Genomic DNA, 17,902 nt, shown 5'->3' on the forward strand with positions numbered 1-17,902 from the left:
CGGAAGTAAGGGTATAGTACACGTCTCCTGCTCAACGAAAGCCCAGGCGCAGGCGCACTAATCTATTTCCGGCTGTAGTTCTCAGTCTAGGGATGCAATCTGCGCCTGCGCATTAATTGTGACGCGCCCAGGCCGACCTATACGCCTGCGTGGGCGTGGCTAGGGCCCGCCAGCGCGCACGCGCGAGCCGCATCCCGCTGTGGTCGTCCGGTGGTCGAAGTGTCCTGAGTTCGTCATGTCGGCGTCGGTGGTGTCCGTCATCTCGCGGTTCCTGGAGGAGTACTTGAGCACCACTCCGCAGCGGCTGAAGTTGCTGGACGCCTATCTCCTTTATATACTGCTGACCGGGGCGCTGCAGTTCGGCTACTGTCTCCTCGTGGGCACCTTCCCCTTCAACTCTTTCCTCTCCGGCTTCATCTCTTGTGTGGGCAGCTTCATCCTAGCGGGTAATGATTCTGTGTGCTGGCAGGAGTGTTCCACTTTGGCGCGCAGCGCCGTCCTCACAGTACCCTTTGGTAGTTTGTATTTTATTTTATTGTTTTGGTTTTTCGAGACAGGGTTTCTCTGTGGCTTTGGAGCCTGTCCTGGAACTAGCTCTTGTAGACCAGGCTAGTCTCGAACTCACAGAGATTCACCTGCCTCTGCCTCCCAAGTGCTGGGATTAAAGGCGTGCGCCACCACCGCCCGGCTTTTTTTGGCCGTCGCCTGTGAGTGAAGTCACGCATGCTTTTCTTGGGATTCAGGAAACAGGCTCAGAAATGCTGTTACGTTACTAATGCCAAACAGCTACCTAGGAGCTGGAACTGAAGATGTAAAGAAACTTTTTTTCTGGTGATCCACCGCAATTAATAATACTTCTCTAAGGAAACATCCTACTCCAACTTCGATGTAGCTTTAATACAAGTTTAAGTTGGTAGACCCTTAAATGAAAAAGCCAACCCCGAGCCATTTCTGTCACCTTGGGGAAGGCAAGGTATAGGGATGTAAATATTGGTGATTGCATGTGACGCTGGCTAGTGGGTGCTGGCTTTTTAGTTGCTCCCACTTATTCTTGTGGTTGATGTTCCCCTGTGTTTCTCATTCCCGAGCTCAATTTTTTATTCATACAATTGTGTTATTAGCTTTTCTTTCTGGCCTTCTGCATTTGGTAATCTTGTAGACTTCCAGATTTAATGAGGATTGGCTCCACGAATTTCATCTGAAGCCTGACCTTTCTTGCTCCATGGAATTGAGTGAATCCTGGGAATAGGTTTGGCTCAAGAATGTTATAGTGGATGATGGTCAGCAATGTTTCGGGTTTTTTTTTAGCTGTTGCTTCCTGCCCCCACCCTTACCCCCCAATGAATTAGACCTGGTTAGGCACAGACAAAAATATAGCATTGGATTTCTCTGGACATTTGGTTTACAGGGATACCTTCTTACCATAGATCTCACATCACATGTACACATTCACACTGCCAGCTTAGGCGCCCTGGGGATAATTCTGCTTTTCAGAACTTAAATAGGCCTCAGGACATCATGACTTGTGCCCCAGTCAGAGCTAGAGCTGCAAAGTTAGCTTGTTCAGTAGTCACAGTCTTTGGATTTTTGATTCAGTTTCTTGGAATATGTTAGTGCCATCAGCCACACCTCTTTACTGTACCCAGTACTGTTCACAATGATATTAACCAACCAGGAGAAAGAGCTTTGCTGAGTACCTCTGATTTTTTATTTTTATTGTTGTCTCTGGTTATGGAAGTACAGAAACAGGGTGGGCGGGGATGGAAGCTGATTTTAAATAAGCGTTCTGTTGAAACTACCCCGTCTTCAAGAGCCTCTGGGTAATGCTTGCTTCCCAGGACTACGTAGAAAAGAATGATCTGCTGAAAAGTTAGGTTTGCATGATAAAGAGTTTGGCTTCTTCGTTTTCTTTTTTTGCAGATGGCTTTTGCTTATGCCAAGTGCTATTTTTTTAAAAATCTTTTCAAAAATATTCTTCGTGGGTCTCTGTGTATATATAATGTATGGTGACGTGTCAGTACATGTCTGTGTGCATGCGTGCATATATGGAGGTCAAAGAGCAGCAGCATTCATTGGCTAGACTGGACTGGCTGGTTGGCCAGAGAGCCTGAGGGGGGTGTCTTCCTGTTGCGTGGTGAATTGTCTGTCCCCACTCCTGTTCTGTCCAGATCTACAGTTACAGATGTGAATGCCACCATACCAGGTTTCACATAGATACTGGGCATCTGAGCCATCGGGTCCTTATGCTTTGAGGCAGGCACTTTACCAACTGAGATAGCTCTTCAGCTCCCAGGCCTGTTTTTGGTGCCTGTTAAGGCTAGAATTGTCAGGTTCCAGTGGGAGCTGTGTGACTTGTTATTGAATAGACTGCTTAGCAAAAGAACACTGTTAGTAGTGAGATGGTATCAGCAGTGAGGATGTTACTAGTAGGGAGGACATTACTAGTAGGGAGGACATTATTAGTAAGGAGGACATTACTAGTAGGGAGGACATTACTAGTAGGGAGGACATTATTAGTAGGGAGGACATTATTAGTATGGAGGACATTATTATTAGTAGGGAGTACATTACTAGTAGGGAGGACATTACTAGTAGGGAGGACATTACTAGTAGGGAGGACATTACTAGTAGGGAGGACATTGTTAGTAGGGAGGACATTACTAGTAGGGAGGACATTACTAGTAGTGAGATTGAAGTCAGTAGCGAGTAGATTTCCAATCTTTTAGGTAACAGGCAATAGAATGAGAGAAATACAAGTGGGCTCAAGGAAAAGAGAAGAATTTCCGATCATTCATTGTTGCTGCAGAAAGTTATCATTTGCATCCCCCCCCCACTTCTGTGAACTCAGGAACATTTTTCCCCTGAGCTAAATCCTCAAATCCATCCGTCCGTCTGTCAGGTCCGTCCGTCCATCCATCTTTTTCTGGACAGGGTTTCAGTGTGTATCCCTGGCTGGGTAGAATTGCTGATCAGGCTGTCTTGAGCTCACAGAGGTCCATGTCCCTTTACTTACTGATGTGTGCCAGGAGTCTGAGTGCCGTGTTTCTTGGTAGCATTGAGTTTATTAAATCCAACCTCTTTTGCTAGCCCTGACCATTGTCTGGTAACTTGTTTTAATGAAAATTTTGAAATTTGGATGTTTAGCCTTTGTTCCTATTAATGAGACAGGAAATCTTATACCTGCTAAAGTTTTGTTTTGATTTTTTTTCCCCCTGTGTTTTTTGTTGGAAGACAATGGAAGGGGCAGTTTGACTGGTGAAGGGGGGTTGTAGGAAATCACATTGGAGGATTTTGACAGATCAAGTGGTGCTGAATGCTCAAGCTTTGGGTTTCAGACCTATTACTATAGGAGATCATCTGAGAATTAAACATGAGAACGTGGACCGGTGAGATGTCTCGGTGGGTGAAGGTACTTGTCACCAAGCCTGAAACCACTGAGTGTGACCATGGGACCTTCGTGATTGAGGGAGAGAATTGACCTCTGCAAGTCATCTTTGCACCTCCACGTGCATACACTACACCAAGGGAATTGTGAGTGGACGTACAGACAGCCGTCCACAGCAGTTCTTTTTTGGAAGTAAAGGACAGTCTTGTAAGTTTTCGCATGACTTGGAGGAGGATGCTCTTCGCTTTGACTCTTCATCCGTGCATGTGTGCATTTGCTCTTGGAAATTGGTCAGTATGTTTTAAATCAGTTTAGAACGCTGCCATCAAACTTTTAAAAGTCTGATGAGACACGGTGGTGTCTTCTGTCTCCTCATAGCTAGGTGACTTATCAGGGTTTTGGGAAGGGGGTGGAGGTTACTGGCCGCCAGGATGAGCTTGTTCAACAGTATAGTGTAGTAGGTTTTTAAAGGACCTTGAGGGAGTAATTTTCCTTTCCTGTTTCATTCTCACAGCAGACTGTTTATCTTATGGTTAGCTCTCCCTCGAGGAGGGACATCTGTCGCTTCTGAGTTTAACATTCCAGTGTTGGCAGCTTTCTTAGTTTCCTTTTTTTACCTAACTGAAATCTGCTCATTTCAAGTACTGGTAAGTGGGAAGTAGTTAAGTCTGTCCTTAAAATGAGTATGGCTAAAAATACGTCTTAGTAGGCAAGTACTCCATCACTGAGCTTCAAGTGGATTGCTGAGTCTTGTTGACTTCCAGCTCAGGTTCAGTGAGAGACCCTGTCTCAAAGGGTGAGAGAGAGAGAGAGCAGGACGCTCGGTGGCCTTTGGCCTTTGAAAGTATGCACACACAGGCATGTGCATCCACACACATACACATGTACATACACTACAGACACATACCACATCCATACACTTAATATGCACATGCACACACACACACACAAACAATAAATTTAAGACATTTACTAAACAAAGTTTTAGTACTCTCAGTTAAGAAATCCCAAAGGAATTTGAGTTTGAGAAACAAGGAGACTAATCCGGAGTATCTTCTGTCTTAAGGGAGTCAGTGGCTTATGTGACTGGGGTCTGGCTACTTGAGGGAGTGTCTGTTAGATGTGTGGACCCCTCTGAGCTGCTATCCAAGAGATGGAAATTTGCCAACTTCATGGCTGATCGTCCTGTCTCTAAGTGTCCTATCCATCACTACTTTTTATTCTTGATACCTCAGGCTGCGTCCTGACTGCTCAGACTCTGGTATCTCGTTTAGCTTGATCTGACTCGCCAGCCTGATTGTGTTGCTTCACCACATTTGGCTGTGGTTCCCAAAGTAAAGTTTTTGGTTGGTTTGTTTGTTTTTCATGACACATAAGCTCTTTTGGGAGCTGGCCTCGTTGATTCCTTCCTCTTCATCGCAGCTCCAGTATCAGGAAGTTACTTACCGTCCATGAACTCTGATGTCAGGTTCCTGTGCCTTCACTTGGCTCTCTTTTTCTCTCAGTTCGATGCTTCCCCCCTATGGAGAACCTTTGCTGACCCTCCCAGCTCACCCAGGGCTCTGTGTCCTTGCTTCACTCTGTGTCTGTATGGGGATGGGGTGGAGTTAAGGAAGAAGAGAGATGGGACTTTCCCATCAGGCTCATGCGTTGTCTGCCCTCTGGAAGGCGAGGGCAGGTGCTTCCACCCCTGCATCCTTGCTTAGCACTGTGCGTGTTAATTGTGGCCTGTGTCTTAATTTAAGGAGCATGGAGTGCTGTTGGCCAGGCTCTGCTCGGGTGCTGCACGTTCACCTGTGAAGAGCACAGATGTGGCCCCTGCTCTTCCGGTCTGAAGGGAATTGGAGGCAGTGGATGAAGTGGCCCTGGTGAGGATGGGAGCAGCTGGGCGCCCGGCCTGCTCAGTGGTCCTGCAGTGTCCCTAGTGTGTTCACTTTCCCAAATGTGCTTCGTGACCTCTCACACTTTTCTCCGTTCATTCGGCTGTATTCACGGTTTATTTTGGTTTTCAGTAGCAGAGTGAACGTGGCCAGGAGCCCCTTCATCTTCTGTTGAATCTCAGCGGCCCGCCTGCCCCATGCCTGTGCTCTCTGCGTCCCCCTGGGGTGTCATGGCCCTCTCCTGGCAGCTGCCAGCTCCTCGCTTACTCGGGGGGCTCGTGTCCTCCTGTTGGCCGGAGGACTTTGGAGTTATCTCTTCGTTCGACATCATGGGTTTTCTCTCTCTTGGATCATTCTTATCTTTTAAAGATGCTCTAATGTTGTTTAATTTGAAAAAGTTGAACCAGGCATGGTGGTGCATACTTTAATCCTAGCGCTTGGGAGGCAGAGGCAGGAGGATCTCTGTGAGTTTGAGGCCAGCATGGTTTACATAGTGAGTTTCAGGCCAGCTAAGGCCATGTAGAGAGACCCTGTCTCAAACAAAAGAACAAAACAAAAAATTCCCTCTAACCCCAGCCACGCCTAGCAGCCAACTAGAACTTCCTGAAAGAATAGTTGCTGTTTCTGCCTTTCCCGCTTACTCCTCAGCGCTGCCTTGTGTGTTTGTTCCCACCACTTCCGACTCCCTCACCCTGATGCCACATGAAGAGCATCCCCCTCACCTTACCTCACTGCTCACCTTACCTCACTGCTCACCGTTAGCATTTAGCTCAGCTGCCTCGTTCTTTCCGAGTGAAACTCGCTTCCCCGCACTCTTGTGACTGCCTGGTCCTTGCTCTTTCTCGCCTACTGCCTTTCCCTCCCCGTTGTGCTGGGTGTTTCATTTTGCATTTATATGGTAATAGGTGAATTTAAGTTCCACCTGTGTGCATACAGTTATCATGTTATTTATATTTTCAGTTTGGGCCTGTCCTCTGAGTTTCAAATTAGTAAACCCAGTTCCTGATGTCATTCCTCTTCTTGATGACTGTCCTGTCTCTCTAGTTTATATTTCCCAAATAGATCCTTCCCTGCCCCACCATCTGCTTCTTCACTAGCTGCATACAGTGTCAGCCTTGAGTAGACTGTTCAGCCAGATTCCGGGGGGGGGGGGGCTCTCTTGATCCCATAGTTTCTCTTGACCCCCACATCCCAGCCAGCTTTTGTTGTCTCCAGAATATAGAATGCCTCTGTCTCTTTCATTTCTGCCCATTTTTATCTCCTTGACCTTGAGCTCTTCAGTTCCTAGGTCATTCAACTCTAGTCCTACAAGCCATTCTTCACGTTGCATTTCTAAGCTTTAAAGAATGTGAGTCGTTTATGTCACCAGGTGCTCAGACCCTGCGGTGCTGTTACACTGTCCTTTAAGTGCAGACTCTTTCCTGAGACGTGGTCACCGATATCTGGTGTCTCTGACTTACTATGCCTAAGATGTGTCAAGACTGATTTTACTGTCTTGATCGCTCTGTCCCAGATCTTTACGTGGCTGGCTTCACACATGGGCTTTAGTAGCATCTTAAAAAGACGTTTTCTAGTCTTCTCATCCTGCTCCATTTTCTTCGGTGTGTGCCCTGCCAGAATGTTCTTGTTTGGTTGCTGACTTGTGACTGGAAGCACGTGTGTTTGTCTCCACAGACTAAGTTCCATGGGAGCCGGACTCCTGGCTGACTCTGTGGCACGTTCCCAGCACCTAGAAGGATGCTTGGTAAACGAGCATGTAGGAGTGGATGAACCAGAACTGCCAGGGAGGGGGGCAGCTGCCTCGGGAGAGAGTCCGGTCCCGTCTTTGGAAGTGCTAGGGAGACACTGAAGGCGCATTTCTGGAGCAAGCATGTTTTAAGCATGTTTCTTTACCTTTCTTGTGTCCAAAGCAGCCGAGGAATGTGGCATGTTCATGAGTAAAACAGGTTCTGGAGGGTTAATTCTCACGGGGCAGCTTATCTGTCCCCGGGCATGGTAAGTATCCTTCAGAAACTTCCCAGGCTATTCTTTTTTTTTTTAAGATATTTATTTATTTATTATGTATACAATGTTCTGTATGTGTATGTGCCTGCAGGCCAGAAGAGGACACCAGACCTCATTACAGATGGTTGTGAGCCACCATGTGGTTGCTGGGAATTGAACTCAGGACCTTTGGAAGAGCAGGCAATGCTCCTAACCGCTGAGCCATCTCTCCAGCCCCCTTCCCAGGCTATTCTTGGAGGTTCCTCCGCACACCTTTCTCCCACACTTCTCGGACAGGGTCCTGCTTTGCTTTGCTGTAGTAAACACTATGACCAGTAGCAACCTGCAGAGGGAAGGGCTTATGTGGCTTACATGTTACAGTGCATCATCAAGGGAAGGCAAAGCAGGACCGTGGAGGCAGGGACTGAAGCAAAGACCATGGAGGAATGCTGCTTGCTGGCTTGCTCTCCCCGGCTTGTTCAACTGGTTTCCTTATACAACCCAGGACCATCTGCCTGGGGTGAGGGGTGTAGTATTGCCCACGGTGGGCTGGGTCCTCCCATATCCATCATCAGTTAAGAAAATGCTGGAGAGATGTCTCAGCAGTTAAGAGCCCTGATTGCTTTTCCAGAAGGCCCACGTTCAATTCCTGGCATCCACATGGATACTCACAACTGTCTGTAACTCCGCTTCTAGGGGGTCTGACATGCTCTTCTGGCTTCTAGGGCCAGGCACACAACTGTTGCACAGATATGCATGCAGACAAACCACCGGATAAATAAAGTAAAATGAAAAAATTTTTTTTAAATAAAAAAGGAAAGAAAATGCCCAAAGGCCTGCCCGTAGGTTATTCTGGTGGAGGCAATTCCCCAGTTGAGGTTCTCTTCTCTCGGCTGACTCTATATGTCATGTTGGCAAAAAACAAAACAAAACAAAACTCAGCTGACATAGGCATTTTATACATCAAATGGGGTGTTGGGAGGGCTGGGGAGATGGCTCAGCCGTTATGAGCACTGGCTGCTCCTCCAGAGGATCCATTCCCAGTACCTATATGGTGGCTCACAACCATTCATGTGACTCCAGTTCTGGGGATCTAACGCTGTCTACTAACCTCCTTGGCACCAGGCAGACACATGATGTGTGTGTGTGTGTGTATACATATATACATACATATTATATATGTATGTATATATATATATATACACACATTATTATATATATATAATATGTATGTATATATGTAGGCAAGACACCCATACACATAGAATAAACGTCTTTTCAAAAACGGGGTGTTGGTCCCGATGACCTCTGAGGCACCTTGGATGCTTATGGGGTTGATTTGTGCACTGTTACAGAATTAATTGGAGTTATGGTGATTTTAGGGTTAGATCAGCCCATGGCTGTATCCACCCTCACAGAGCTTTCCTGTTGCTCCCTTATAGGTACTCCAAACACGACCTCATTTTCTATCCCATTGCTGTTAGTAGTTCTGTGTCTTTATCTCCGCAGTTTTCGTCAGATGCTACCAAGTGATAGAATATTTGTATGTGAAATAAGGGTATGAACATAACAATTATATATAAAAGCTAAGGTTTTAGAAAGAGCAGTATGGGACCCTAGGCAAAGCAGTTGCTGCAGGAGCACGGGGGCTTGAGTTAGGGTCCCCAGCACTCGCAGGAAAAGCTGGGCCTGCCACACATGTCTGGAGCCCAAGCTGGGGGAAGAGGAAAGGACAGGCAGACCCTTGAAGCTCATTGGCCAGCAAACCCTGCTGAGTCTACGAGCTGCAGGTTCAGGGAGAAAGAAATCCTGCCTCAAAAGTAAAGTGGGTGGAGTGGGGGGATGGCTCAGTGGTTAAGGTCACTCCCTGCTCTTCCAGTGGATCTGAGTTTGGCTCTCAGGATCCACATCCAAGGCTCGCAGCTGCCTGTAACTACAGCTCCAGGGAATCCAATGCCCTCTTCTGGCTTCCAGGAGCACCCAGACACATAGGACACACAGAGACAGTGTGCAGAGAAACACACACGCACACACACCCTAAAAGTAAATCTTTGACAAAATAATTAGGTGGGGCCGGGCGATGGTGGCGCACGCCTTTAATCCCAGCCCTCGGGAGGCAGAGGCAGGTGGATCTCTGTGAGTTCGAGACCAGCCTGGTCTACAGAGCTAGTTCCAGGACAGGCTCCAAAACCACAGAGAAACCCTGTCTCGAAAAACAAACAAACAAAAAAAATTAGGTGGGTATGAATGAGGAAGACTGCTGAATTCAACCTCTGGTCTCCACACATGTATGTGTGCACACATGAACATATACATACGATATATACAACACCACAGACACATGCAGAAAGGGTCCTGCAATGAGTGCTTTTTTGGCTTTTCACTCAGTGAAAGTGGATAGCTTTATTGTCAGTGTATAGAGAATTTACCTCGTTCTGAACAATTACATAGGATTTCATCGCAGGTCTGTAGTATAATTATTCCCTTTGATAACATTTGCATTATTTCCTCTTTCACATTTACAAACATACTGTGTTTTGTTAGACATGTTCCTTAGTCAAAAGAGAAAGATTTTAAATATTAAATAACATTACAGTTGCTTCCTTAGAAGGTGGTCTAGCCTGATCTTTCACAGCAAGGTTTTAAGTGGGTCCCTTACTCCAGTCAGTGTCTTCGCAAAGACCAGTGCTGTCTGTCTGTGCCTGGGGGGGTGGAAACTGTTGCTATGGTGACAAACTCTGGAGCTTGAGTCTGACTATCCTCTCCCTTGGGTGAACTCTTTGTTAATGGTGGTGTGGATGCTAGCCTGAAGCAGGTGTGATTTTTTTTTTTTATTGCAGCCGTAAAGGTGTTTGAATAAGAGAATACCCCTGAAGCTTGTTTTCATGTCTGGGTGACCGGTTGCTGCCTTGTTAGAGACTTCTGGGATACAGAAATGTGGCAGGAGAGATCAGTCAGGAATCTTGTGTTGGGTCTTCCACCATCTTTTGAAATGGATAGGCAGCTGCTAGAACTTTATCAAAGATAATTATCTATGGTATGAGGTCTGCAAGAGCAGACAAGCAGCTGTATTTACAGTCTCTGTCATGTATTATGCACACATCTTGTAGACAGTGTTTAGTGCTTCATGGGGTCGTCATTCAGCCCAACTTTTGTTACTGCTGTATTATAGCCCCACGTAGGTACAATTGGACACCTTTATCAGCAGATTAAGAGAGTTCTTAGGGTTGGGGAGATATATCTGTGGATAAGCTTAGTTTTAGTATAACTGACATATCATTTTTCCCCTTTATTTTTCGTTTAATAAATGATAGTTAAGATTATAAAAGTGAGCCAGGCAGTGGTGGTGTACACCTTTAATCCCAGCACTCGGGAGGCAGAGGCAGACGGATCAAGGCCAGCCTGGTCTACAGAGCGAGTACCAGGATGACCAAGACTACACAAAAAATCCTGTCTAGGAAAACTAAAACCAACCAAATAACAGCAAAACATTGTAAAAGTATATAATTTAATGCATTTCCTATTTAGTTTTTGCAGTTTTATTTATCGTATGTGTGCATGCATGCTGCAAGGCTTGTTGGCAATGCCCTTGACAGTAAGCGGTCTCGCAGCCCTATTTTTAGTTGTCTTATGTACTCAGGTTTACCTTGAACTTGCTGTGGCGAAGGGTGACGGTGCATGGATCCCTCCTCCATCTGCCTGGGAAGTGCTGGGGTTATGGGCGTGCCACATCATTGCCTGGCTTGGGATTGGTTTTTAGAGTCTCTGATTTAACTACCCCAGATCAAGACAGAACACTGTTGTGCCATACAGGGTCCTTTCCGTCCATGAAAGATGAAAATCACTGTCTTGATTTATTTTGCCTAGTTTATTTTGTGTTTTTAAGACAGGATCTTTTTTTAAAAATTGTTTTTATTGAGCTATATATTTTTCTCTGCTCCCCTCCCTTCTTCCCCCCTCCTCTTCTACCCCTTCCCATGATCCCCATGCTCCCTGTTTACTCAGGAGATCTTGTCTCTTTCTACTTCCCATATAGATTAGCTCTACATATGTCTCTCTTAGGGTCCTCTTCGTTAAGACAGGATCTTAACTCTAGCCAAGACTGGTCTCAGACTTGTGGCAGTCCTCCCCACCCCCAACCCACCCACCAAGTTCTGGGATCACTGGTGTGTGGTTCTGTATATTCGAAATCATCTAGCATGTACTCTTTACATCTGGACTGAAATTCATTCAGCTTGTATCTAGCAGATGTCCCTTTCATTGCCATACCGTCTTCTTTGTTCACATGCACTAATTGCCCTCTGTGCTGTGAATAGGTGTGAACTGTTTCTAGGTTGGTGCACATCATAGGTGTCATGCCTGTGCGTGCATCGTGGGTATGTGCATTCATTTTGGTAGAGGAGAATTGTCATCTTGGGATGTGTTTGTATATTGATTAGAAATGATTTGTTTTGTACTTCTAGATAATGACTTTGTGTTTTGTTTCTTATCTAGTTTGCTTGAGAATACAGATCAACCCGCAGAACAAGGCGGATTTCCAAGGCATCTCTCCAGAGCGGGCCTTTGCTGACTTCCTCTTTGCCAGCACTATCCTGCACCTTGTCGTCATGAACTTCGTTGGCTGAACTGCTCCCGGGTCCTTAGTTGTGGAGCTGGAGTCGGCAGAACGTAAGTGATGATCACAGCCTTGTCCTGCTGTGTAGTGTGAGCTGCAGGCCGCTTCCCTGCCGCCCTAGCTCCCGGCTGCCTGGCTAGCTTATGCCCCGAAATAATTACACGGAAACTGTATTCTTTTAAACACTGCCTGGCCCATTAGTTCCAGCCTCTTCTTGACTAGCTCTTACATATTGATCTAACCCATTTCTAATAATCTGTGTAACACCACAAGGTGGCTTACCAGGAAAGATCTTAACCTGCGTCTGTCTGGAGTGGGAGAATCATGGCGACTCACTGACTCGGCTTCTTTCTCCCAGCATTCTGTTCTGTTTACTCTGCCTACCTAATTTTCTGTTAAAGGGCCAAGGCAGTTTCTTTATTTAACCAATGAAATTAACACAAAACAGAAGACTCTCGCCCATCATTTCCCCTTTTTCTGTTTAAACAAAAAAGAAAGGCTTTCACTTTAACATAAAGCAAGAATTAGTTACAATATTTATATCTATTTTATCTTTTATCATAACTAAGGAAAACTATAACTAGCCATTCTTCAACTCCATCAAAGACTCCAGAAGGATATAATACTACCTAAGTAAACAAGAAATAAGAAAACTCTAGAAATGACAGAGATATCTCGCTGCCTGGACAGTCACCCAAAGTTCCTCTGTACTGTTGGGGCATCCATCTTCGGCCTACAGGCCCATAGTTTCCAGCAGATATTTCCATAAAGCAGGAAATTTCAAATAGAATCAGTCACTATCTGCTGTGTCCTGCAGAATGTCTCGCAGACTCTTTCATGAATCAGGAACCCTGAAAGACCATCTCACCTTTAGGCAAGTTCAGCAGTCCTCTCTCTGTGGGTTCTCTGTGTCCAGTTTATGCAACAGTCCAGGCAAAAGCACTTTCTTGCCCAAATGGCTATCAAACTCCCTAAGGAGCCTCTTCAATGCCCATCTTCCTCTTGAAGTAGCTTGTGCTGCCAGGAGCAGATGTGTCTCATTGTCATGAAAAGCCCTAAGTTATTAAAATATTTTAAAATGCCATATTCTGTAGCCTTTGAAAGATATGAAGAATGCCTATTTAACTGAAATATATCTCTATATATCTAGAAAATCTAACTAACATGACTACAAGATTGACTATTATAGATGAGTATCCATTAACAGCCTGTATACATTACATTTTTAAATGAACTACACAATCACAATACCTTAATTAAGATTAGAAATATGCATATACATATAACAAAATTGACCTTAAAATCCATACCAATGCAAATTATTCATATCTATATCATATCCCCCTTTAAATGTAAAAGAGAACATTTATAAACAATATTTGGGAATATGGACGTAGTTATCTCTCTCCAAACTGCTTCCTGCTGAATGGGGGCGCTGTTAGTCAGGTCTTTTATGGGATAACCTGTCTGCCAGGTTCATCTCAGCTGGCAGTTGAATGAAGTAATTTTTTGAAGGTGGTCACAGCAACCTTTCAGGAGGGTGTGGTCTATCATACCAAATTGGGATAGAAACAATCCATAGGGTCTCATCCTCTGAACACAAAAAAAGACCCTCTCCAAAGCATCATATCCTTAGACCCAAATTTTAAAGTCATAATACCCTTATGATATCCATTCTGGTTCCACTTGGCAGCCCATATAATGAATGTCTCTCTGTACTTAGCTCCTTCACAGTCAAAAATTTTAAAGAAAACACAATGTACATAATCCAGACTCTCTGTGAATTTTCCATTTTTACGTGGCTTATTTTTCTTTATTTCTTTTAATCTATAACTATCTGTACTCTGTCTCTTTAAAGACTTTACCCCCCCCATTTTTTTTTTTTTTTTTGGTTTTTTCGAGACAGGGTTTCTCTGTGGTTTTGGAGCCTTTCCTGGAACTAGCTCTTGTAGACCAGGCAGGTCTCGAACTCACAGAGATCCGCCTGCCTCTGCCTCCCAAGTGCTGGGATTAAAGGCGTGCGCCACCACCACCCGGCTTCCCCCCCCCTTTTTTAAGGGCATTAATTTATTTTCTCTCTATTTTTCTCTCTCAAGCCTACGTACACTCATCCAACATTGTGATCCATTTAGTGGTCTGAATCTGTCCTATTGTGAATCTGTAATTTTTTTACTATCCAGGAGCAGTTCTTAAAATGCTAAGCACTTCTTAAAAAACTTAAGTTGCACTATGTAGGGGTAATAAGGTACCGCCTGTTTACTGCCCAGTCTAAACCTTAACTGCGCTGTTATTATGATAATTATGATAGTTCCTGCCGGAGGTCAGCACAATTCAGCATGGCTGAGCCGGAGCCACTTGTGACTGAATCAGTTACACCTGAGCTGCAGAGGCAGCTGCTCTGGGTGTTGGCTCCACCTCTTCCAATTTCAAAATGGAGGACGTACCATTTTCTACTAGCTTTGGGGCCGCCAGGTAGGAGCTGCACCCAGCACTTTAACTCTGAGACTGAGTGTGTAGCACAGAAACTCTTTTCATCCAAGTTACAGCTAAATCTGACACGCAGAGCACTGCGCAGTCTGAAAACATCTCTCTGTATGGCGGCAGGAATCCGCCGTGCTCTTTTGCCTGCCTAAGCCTGATTCTGCCTTCTGCCCAGGTGCAAGCAGGGAGCGCTGAGCCACCGGCATGGTCTCAGAGCACTCTCCTTCCGATCCCAAGCGGGAACAGAAACATCCAGTCCCATAAAAGCCATTGAAATGCTTTAAAGCCAGAGTCTGCACTGGTGTTACAGCCCCAGGAAGCCGGCATTTTAAAACAGCCCGTTTTTTCCTGCTGCTGAGTCAGGAAAATTTCTTTGCAGCAAGCCACCCACAAACAGCCAAAAGCTGTGTTAAACTCTCTCCCTTTTTTTTTAAGTGGATTTAGTCCATCACGTTGGAGCGCCACTCTGTAGTGTGAGCTGCGGGCCGCTTCCCTGCCGCCCCAGCTCCTGGCCGCCTGGCTAGCTTATGCCCCGAAATAATTACACGGAAACTGTATTCTTTTAAACACTGCCTGGCCCACTAGTTCCAGCCTCTTCTTGACTAGCTCTTACATATTGATCTAACCCATTTCTAATAATCTGTGTAACACCACAAGGTGGCTTACTAGGAAAGATCTTAACCTGCGTCTGTCTGGAGTGGGAGAATCATGGCGACTCACTGACTCGGCTTCTTTCTCCCAGCATTCTGTTCTGTTTACTCTGCCTACCTAATTTTCTGTTAAAGGGCCAAGGCAGTTTCTTTATTTAACCAATGAAATTAACACAAAACAGAAGACTCTCCCCTATCACTGTTGGGTTGATTTTAGCAGGTGGAATTAGAGGGGCTGGCTCTGCTCCTAGTTGGAAGAGTTCTGTGGTGCTGTGATGTTTGCAGAATTTCCTGGAGGTTCAGTGTATTCTGTTGGCACATGATCATCAGCCTGCTGTTCTCAGCAGTCACGTCTTAGTGTCCTGCAGATTATTAAGGTGCAGAGTGCAGTGTGCTCAATGCAGTGTATTTTATTGGTGACTGTGAAAGAAATACACTCAAGATTTAAAACTTTTCCTTTATTTTTGTTGTTTTAGACAGGCTTTCTCTATGTAGCCCAGGCAGATCTCAATCTTGTCAGCCTCCTGCCTCATCCTCCTTCCTCCTGGAATTACAGGTGTGCACCCTAAGATTTTTGAAGAATGATAAATTGCAGGCTTTGCTTTTACATGTGTTCTTGAAGTTTTTCCAATTTTGATTGTCATTGATGTTTAGTGTGGCCATTGTTACATGTTAGGCATTCAGAGTATGAGTGAGTGAGTGACAGTTGGTACTTAGTAATATGTGTCCCAAACTTAAATGATAAACTTGGATTAACTTGGGAGAAGATTTGGAACCAGACTGATCATTTGCTACATCCCTTGTTGGGCACTGAAGCCATTCCTGCCCCCTAAACAAACTTTACAGAACTCTGGTAGAGAAACAAAAGTGGGCCTAGATCCTGTGGCAGAACTGAAAACCTCTCTGCCCCCACCCTCCCAGAGTGTATGACATCTTCACCCTCTCTCTTGCATTAGTTACTTTCCCCTCGCTGTGATAGGACATCATGGCAGAGGCAATTGTAGAAGTAAGTGGTATTCATGCTTGCAGAGGATCAGAGTACATGATTGTAGTGGTGGGGATCATGGCAGCAGGCAGACAGACATGGCGCTGGAGCAGTAGCTGGGCACTTAGATCTTGAGCCTCAAGCATGAAGCAGACAGCTAAATGGGAATGGTATGGGCTTTTGAACCTCAGAGCCCCCCACATTGGCACACTTCCTCTAAGAAGGCCACACCTCCTAGTCCTTCTCAAACAGTTCCACCTACTGGGTGGAAGCATTCAAACATATGGGCCTGTGGTCATTCTCATCAGACCGCCATGCTTCTGCAGCAGTCTGCAAGCTGTGGTAAGTACTTGGATGTTTTTCCATACACATCAATATATGAGAAAATGGGCCCAGAGCAGCCCACTAGCCTCTCCACTGCAGTTACGTGGTCGTAGAGTGGCCTCTGTCTATTGGTTGGTGCTTGTGCAGCTCACCAATGAATGTCTGTGCTTTTATGTCTTTGTGCCGTAAAGTTTAGTATCATTGTTTCTAGGTAGGAGAAGAGAATCTTAGAAAATAATAAGCTTTTAGGGGAAGGTATCTCAGGACCGACCTCTGCACACTACGTGGAAGCCTGTGTTTTTGTACTAAAAGGATTGGAGCTCTGAGACAAGAACCACAGCGGGGCGCATTGCAGAGTGCGTGCAGTGCTTGACAGGGGCTGCGTTTTGTTTCTAGCAGGAACTAGTCACTCACTTGAGATGGCACATGAATCCATGTTAAGACAATTCTGTTTGTTCAGGTAAAACTTTCATTTTAAGTAGTGGTAACTTGTTGGGATGCTTTAGTCACTGAAACATTGAGAACACTTCATCCCACCATCCTCAGACAGCTTCAGTTCTTGAAGACCTGATCTGCTCCCATCCCTCCCTCATCTCTAGTTGGTGCCTAGTAAGGAATACAGAGGAAAGGAAAATGCCTTTAAAAGTGAACAGCCGAGACCTCAAAAAGTGTAAACAAAAACAAAAGAACAAAACTGGGTGTCGTAGTTAGGGTTTCTGTTGCTGTGAAGAGACACCGTGACCACAGCAAATCTTATAAAGAAAACATATAATTGGGATTAGCTTATAGTTTGAGAGGTTTATCCATTATCATCATGGCAGGAAGCATGGCATTGTGCAGGCAGATGTGGTGCTGGAGAAAGAGCTGAGAATTCTACATCTGGATCCACAGGCAGCAGTAAGTGACCATGAGCCACTAGGCCTGGCTTGAGCTTCTGAGACCTCAAAGCCTTTTCTCTCCCTCTCCCCCAGTGACACACTTTCTACAATGCCACACTCCAACAAGGCCACACCTAATAGTGCCACTTTCTTTCACAGCACCACACTGGGACTGTGTTTCATTTGGTAGAGTGCCCTGGGTTCAATACCGCATTGCACAAACCAGACATAGTCGTTAGTACCAGGAGGCTAAGGCTGGAGGAGTTCAAGTTCATCCTCAGCTGGACATCAAGTTGGAGGTCAGCTTGAGCTGTCTTAAGTAAGGTAATAAAGACCCATATAAACACATAGTTAAAACGTAGCAGGATTAGAGTGTCACCAGAGAGCGGAACAAAGTGCCAGGGGAGACTGAGAAGAGGGTGACTGTGTCTGGGAGAAGCAGTGATGAGTGAATCCCAGCGCTTACCGGTTACCAGTTGACTGTTTCTGTTGGGTGCCTTGAAGGTCGCTAGGGACTGGAGCCTCCGGTGTTGCCTGCCTTGGGTTTATGAGTCCTGGATGTAACTCTTTGGCCTTCTGTGGAGGTGTTGCAACAGCTGTGCCTTCTGATTGCTTCACTAGATTTGCTGAGGTGTTTTCTAGATGAGTTACGGTATGTATTTAGGAAGGAACAGAACACATTTCAAGGGTGTTCTCAAGGTTCAGAAAGATAGCAGATCAT

General features: G+C 45.4%; 1 protein-coding gene across 1 annotated transcript in view; it reads left to right on the forward strand.

Annotated features, from left to right (window-relative positions):
• Nucleotides 1-152: 152 nt before the first annotated feature.
• Dad1 (defender against cell death 1) overlaps nt 153-17,902 on the forward strand; it is a 23,582-nt gene continuing 5,832 nt past the window's right edge. The window contains exons 1-2 of the mRNA XM_057786490.1: nt 153-446; nt 11,743-11,916. Of these exons, the coding sequence (XP_057642473.1) occupies nt 236-446; nt 11,743-11,873 (342 nt within the window). The 5' untranslated portion in view covers nt 153-235 and the 3' untranslated portion in view covers nt 11,874-11,916. The remainder of the gene's footprint in view (nt 447-11,742; nt 11,917-17,902) is intronic.

The sequence above is a fragment of the Chionomys nivalis genome, chromosome 12 (genome assembly GCF_950005125.1).
Source record: "Chionomys nivalis chromosome 12, mChiNiv1.1, whole genome shotgun sequence".
NCBI classification, from domain to species: Eukaryota; Metazoa; Chordata; class Mammalia; order Rodentia; family Cricetidae; genus Chionomys; species Chionomys nivalis.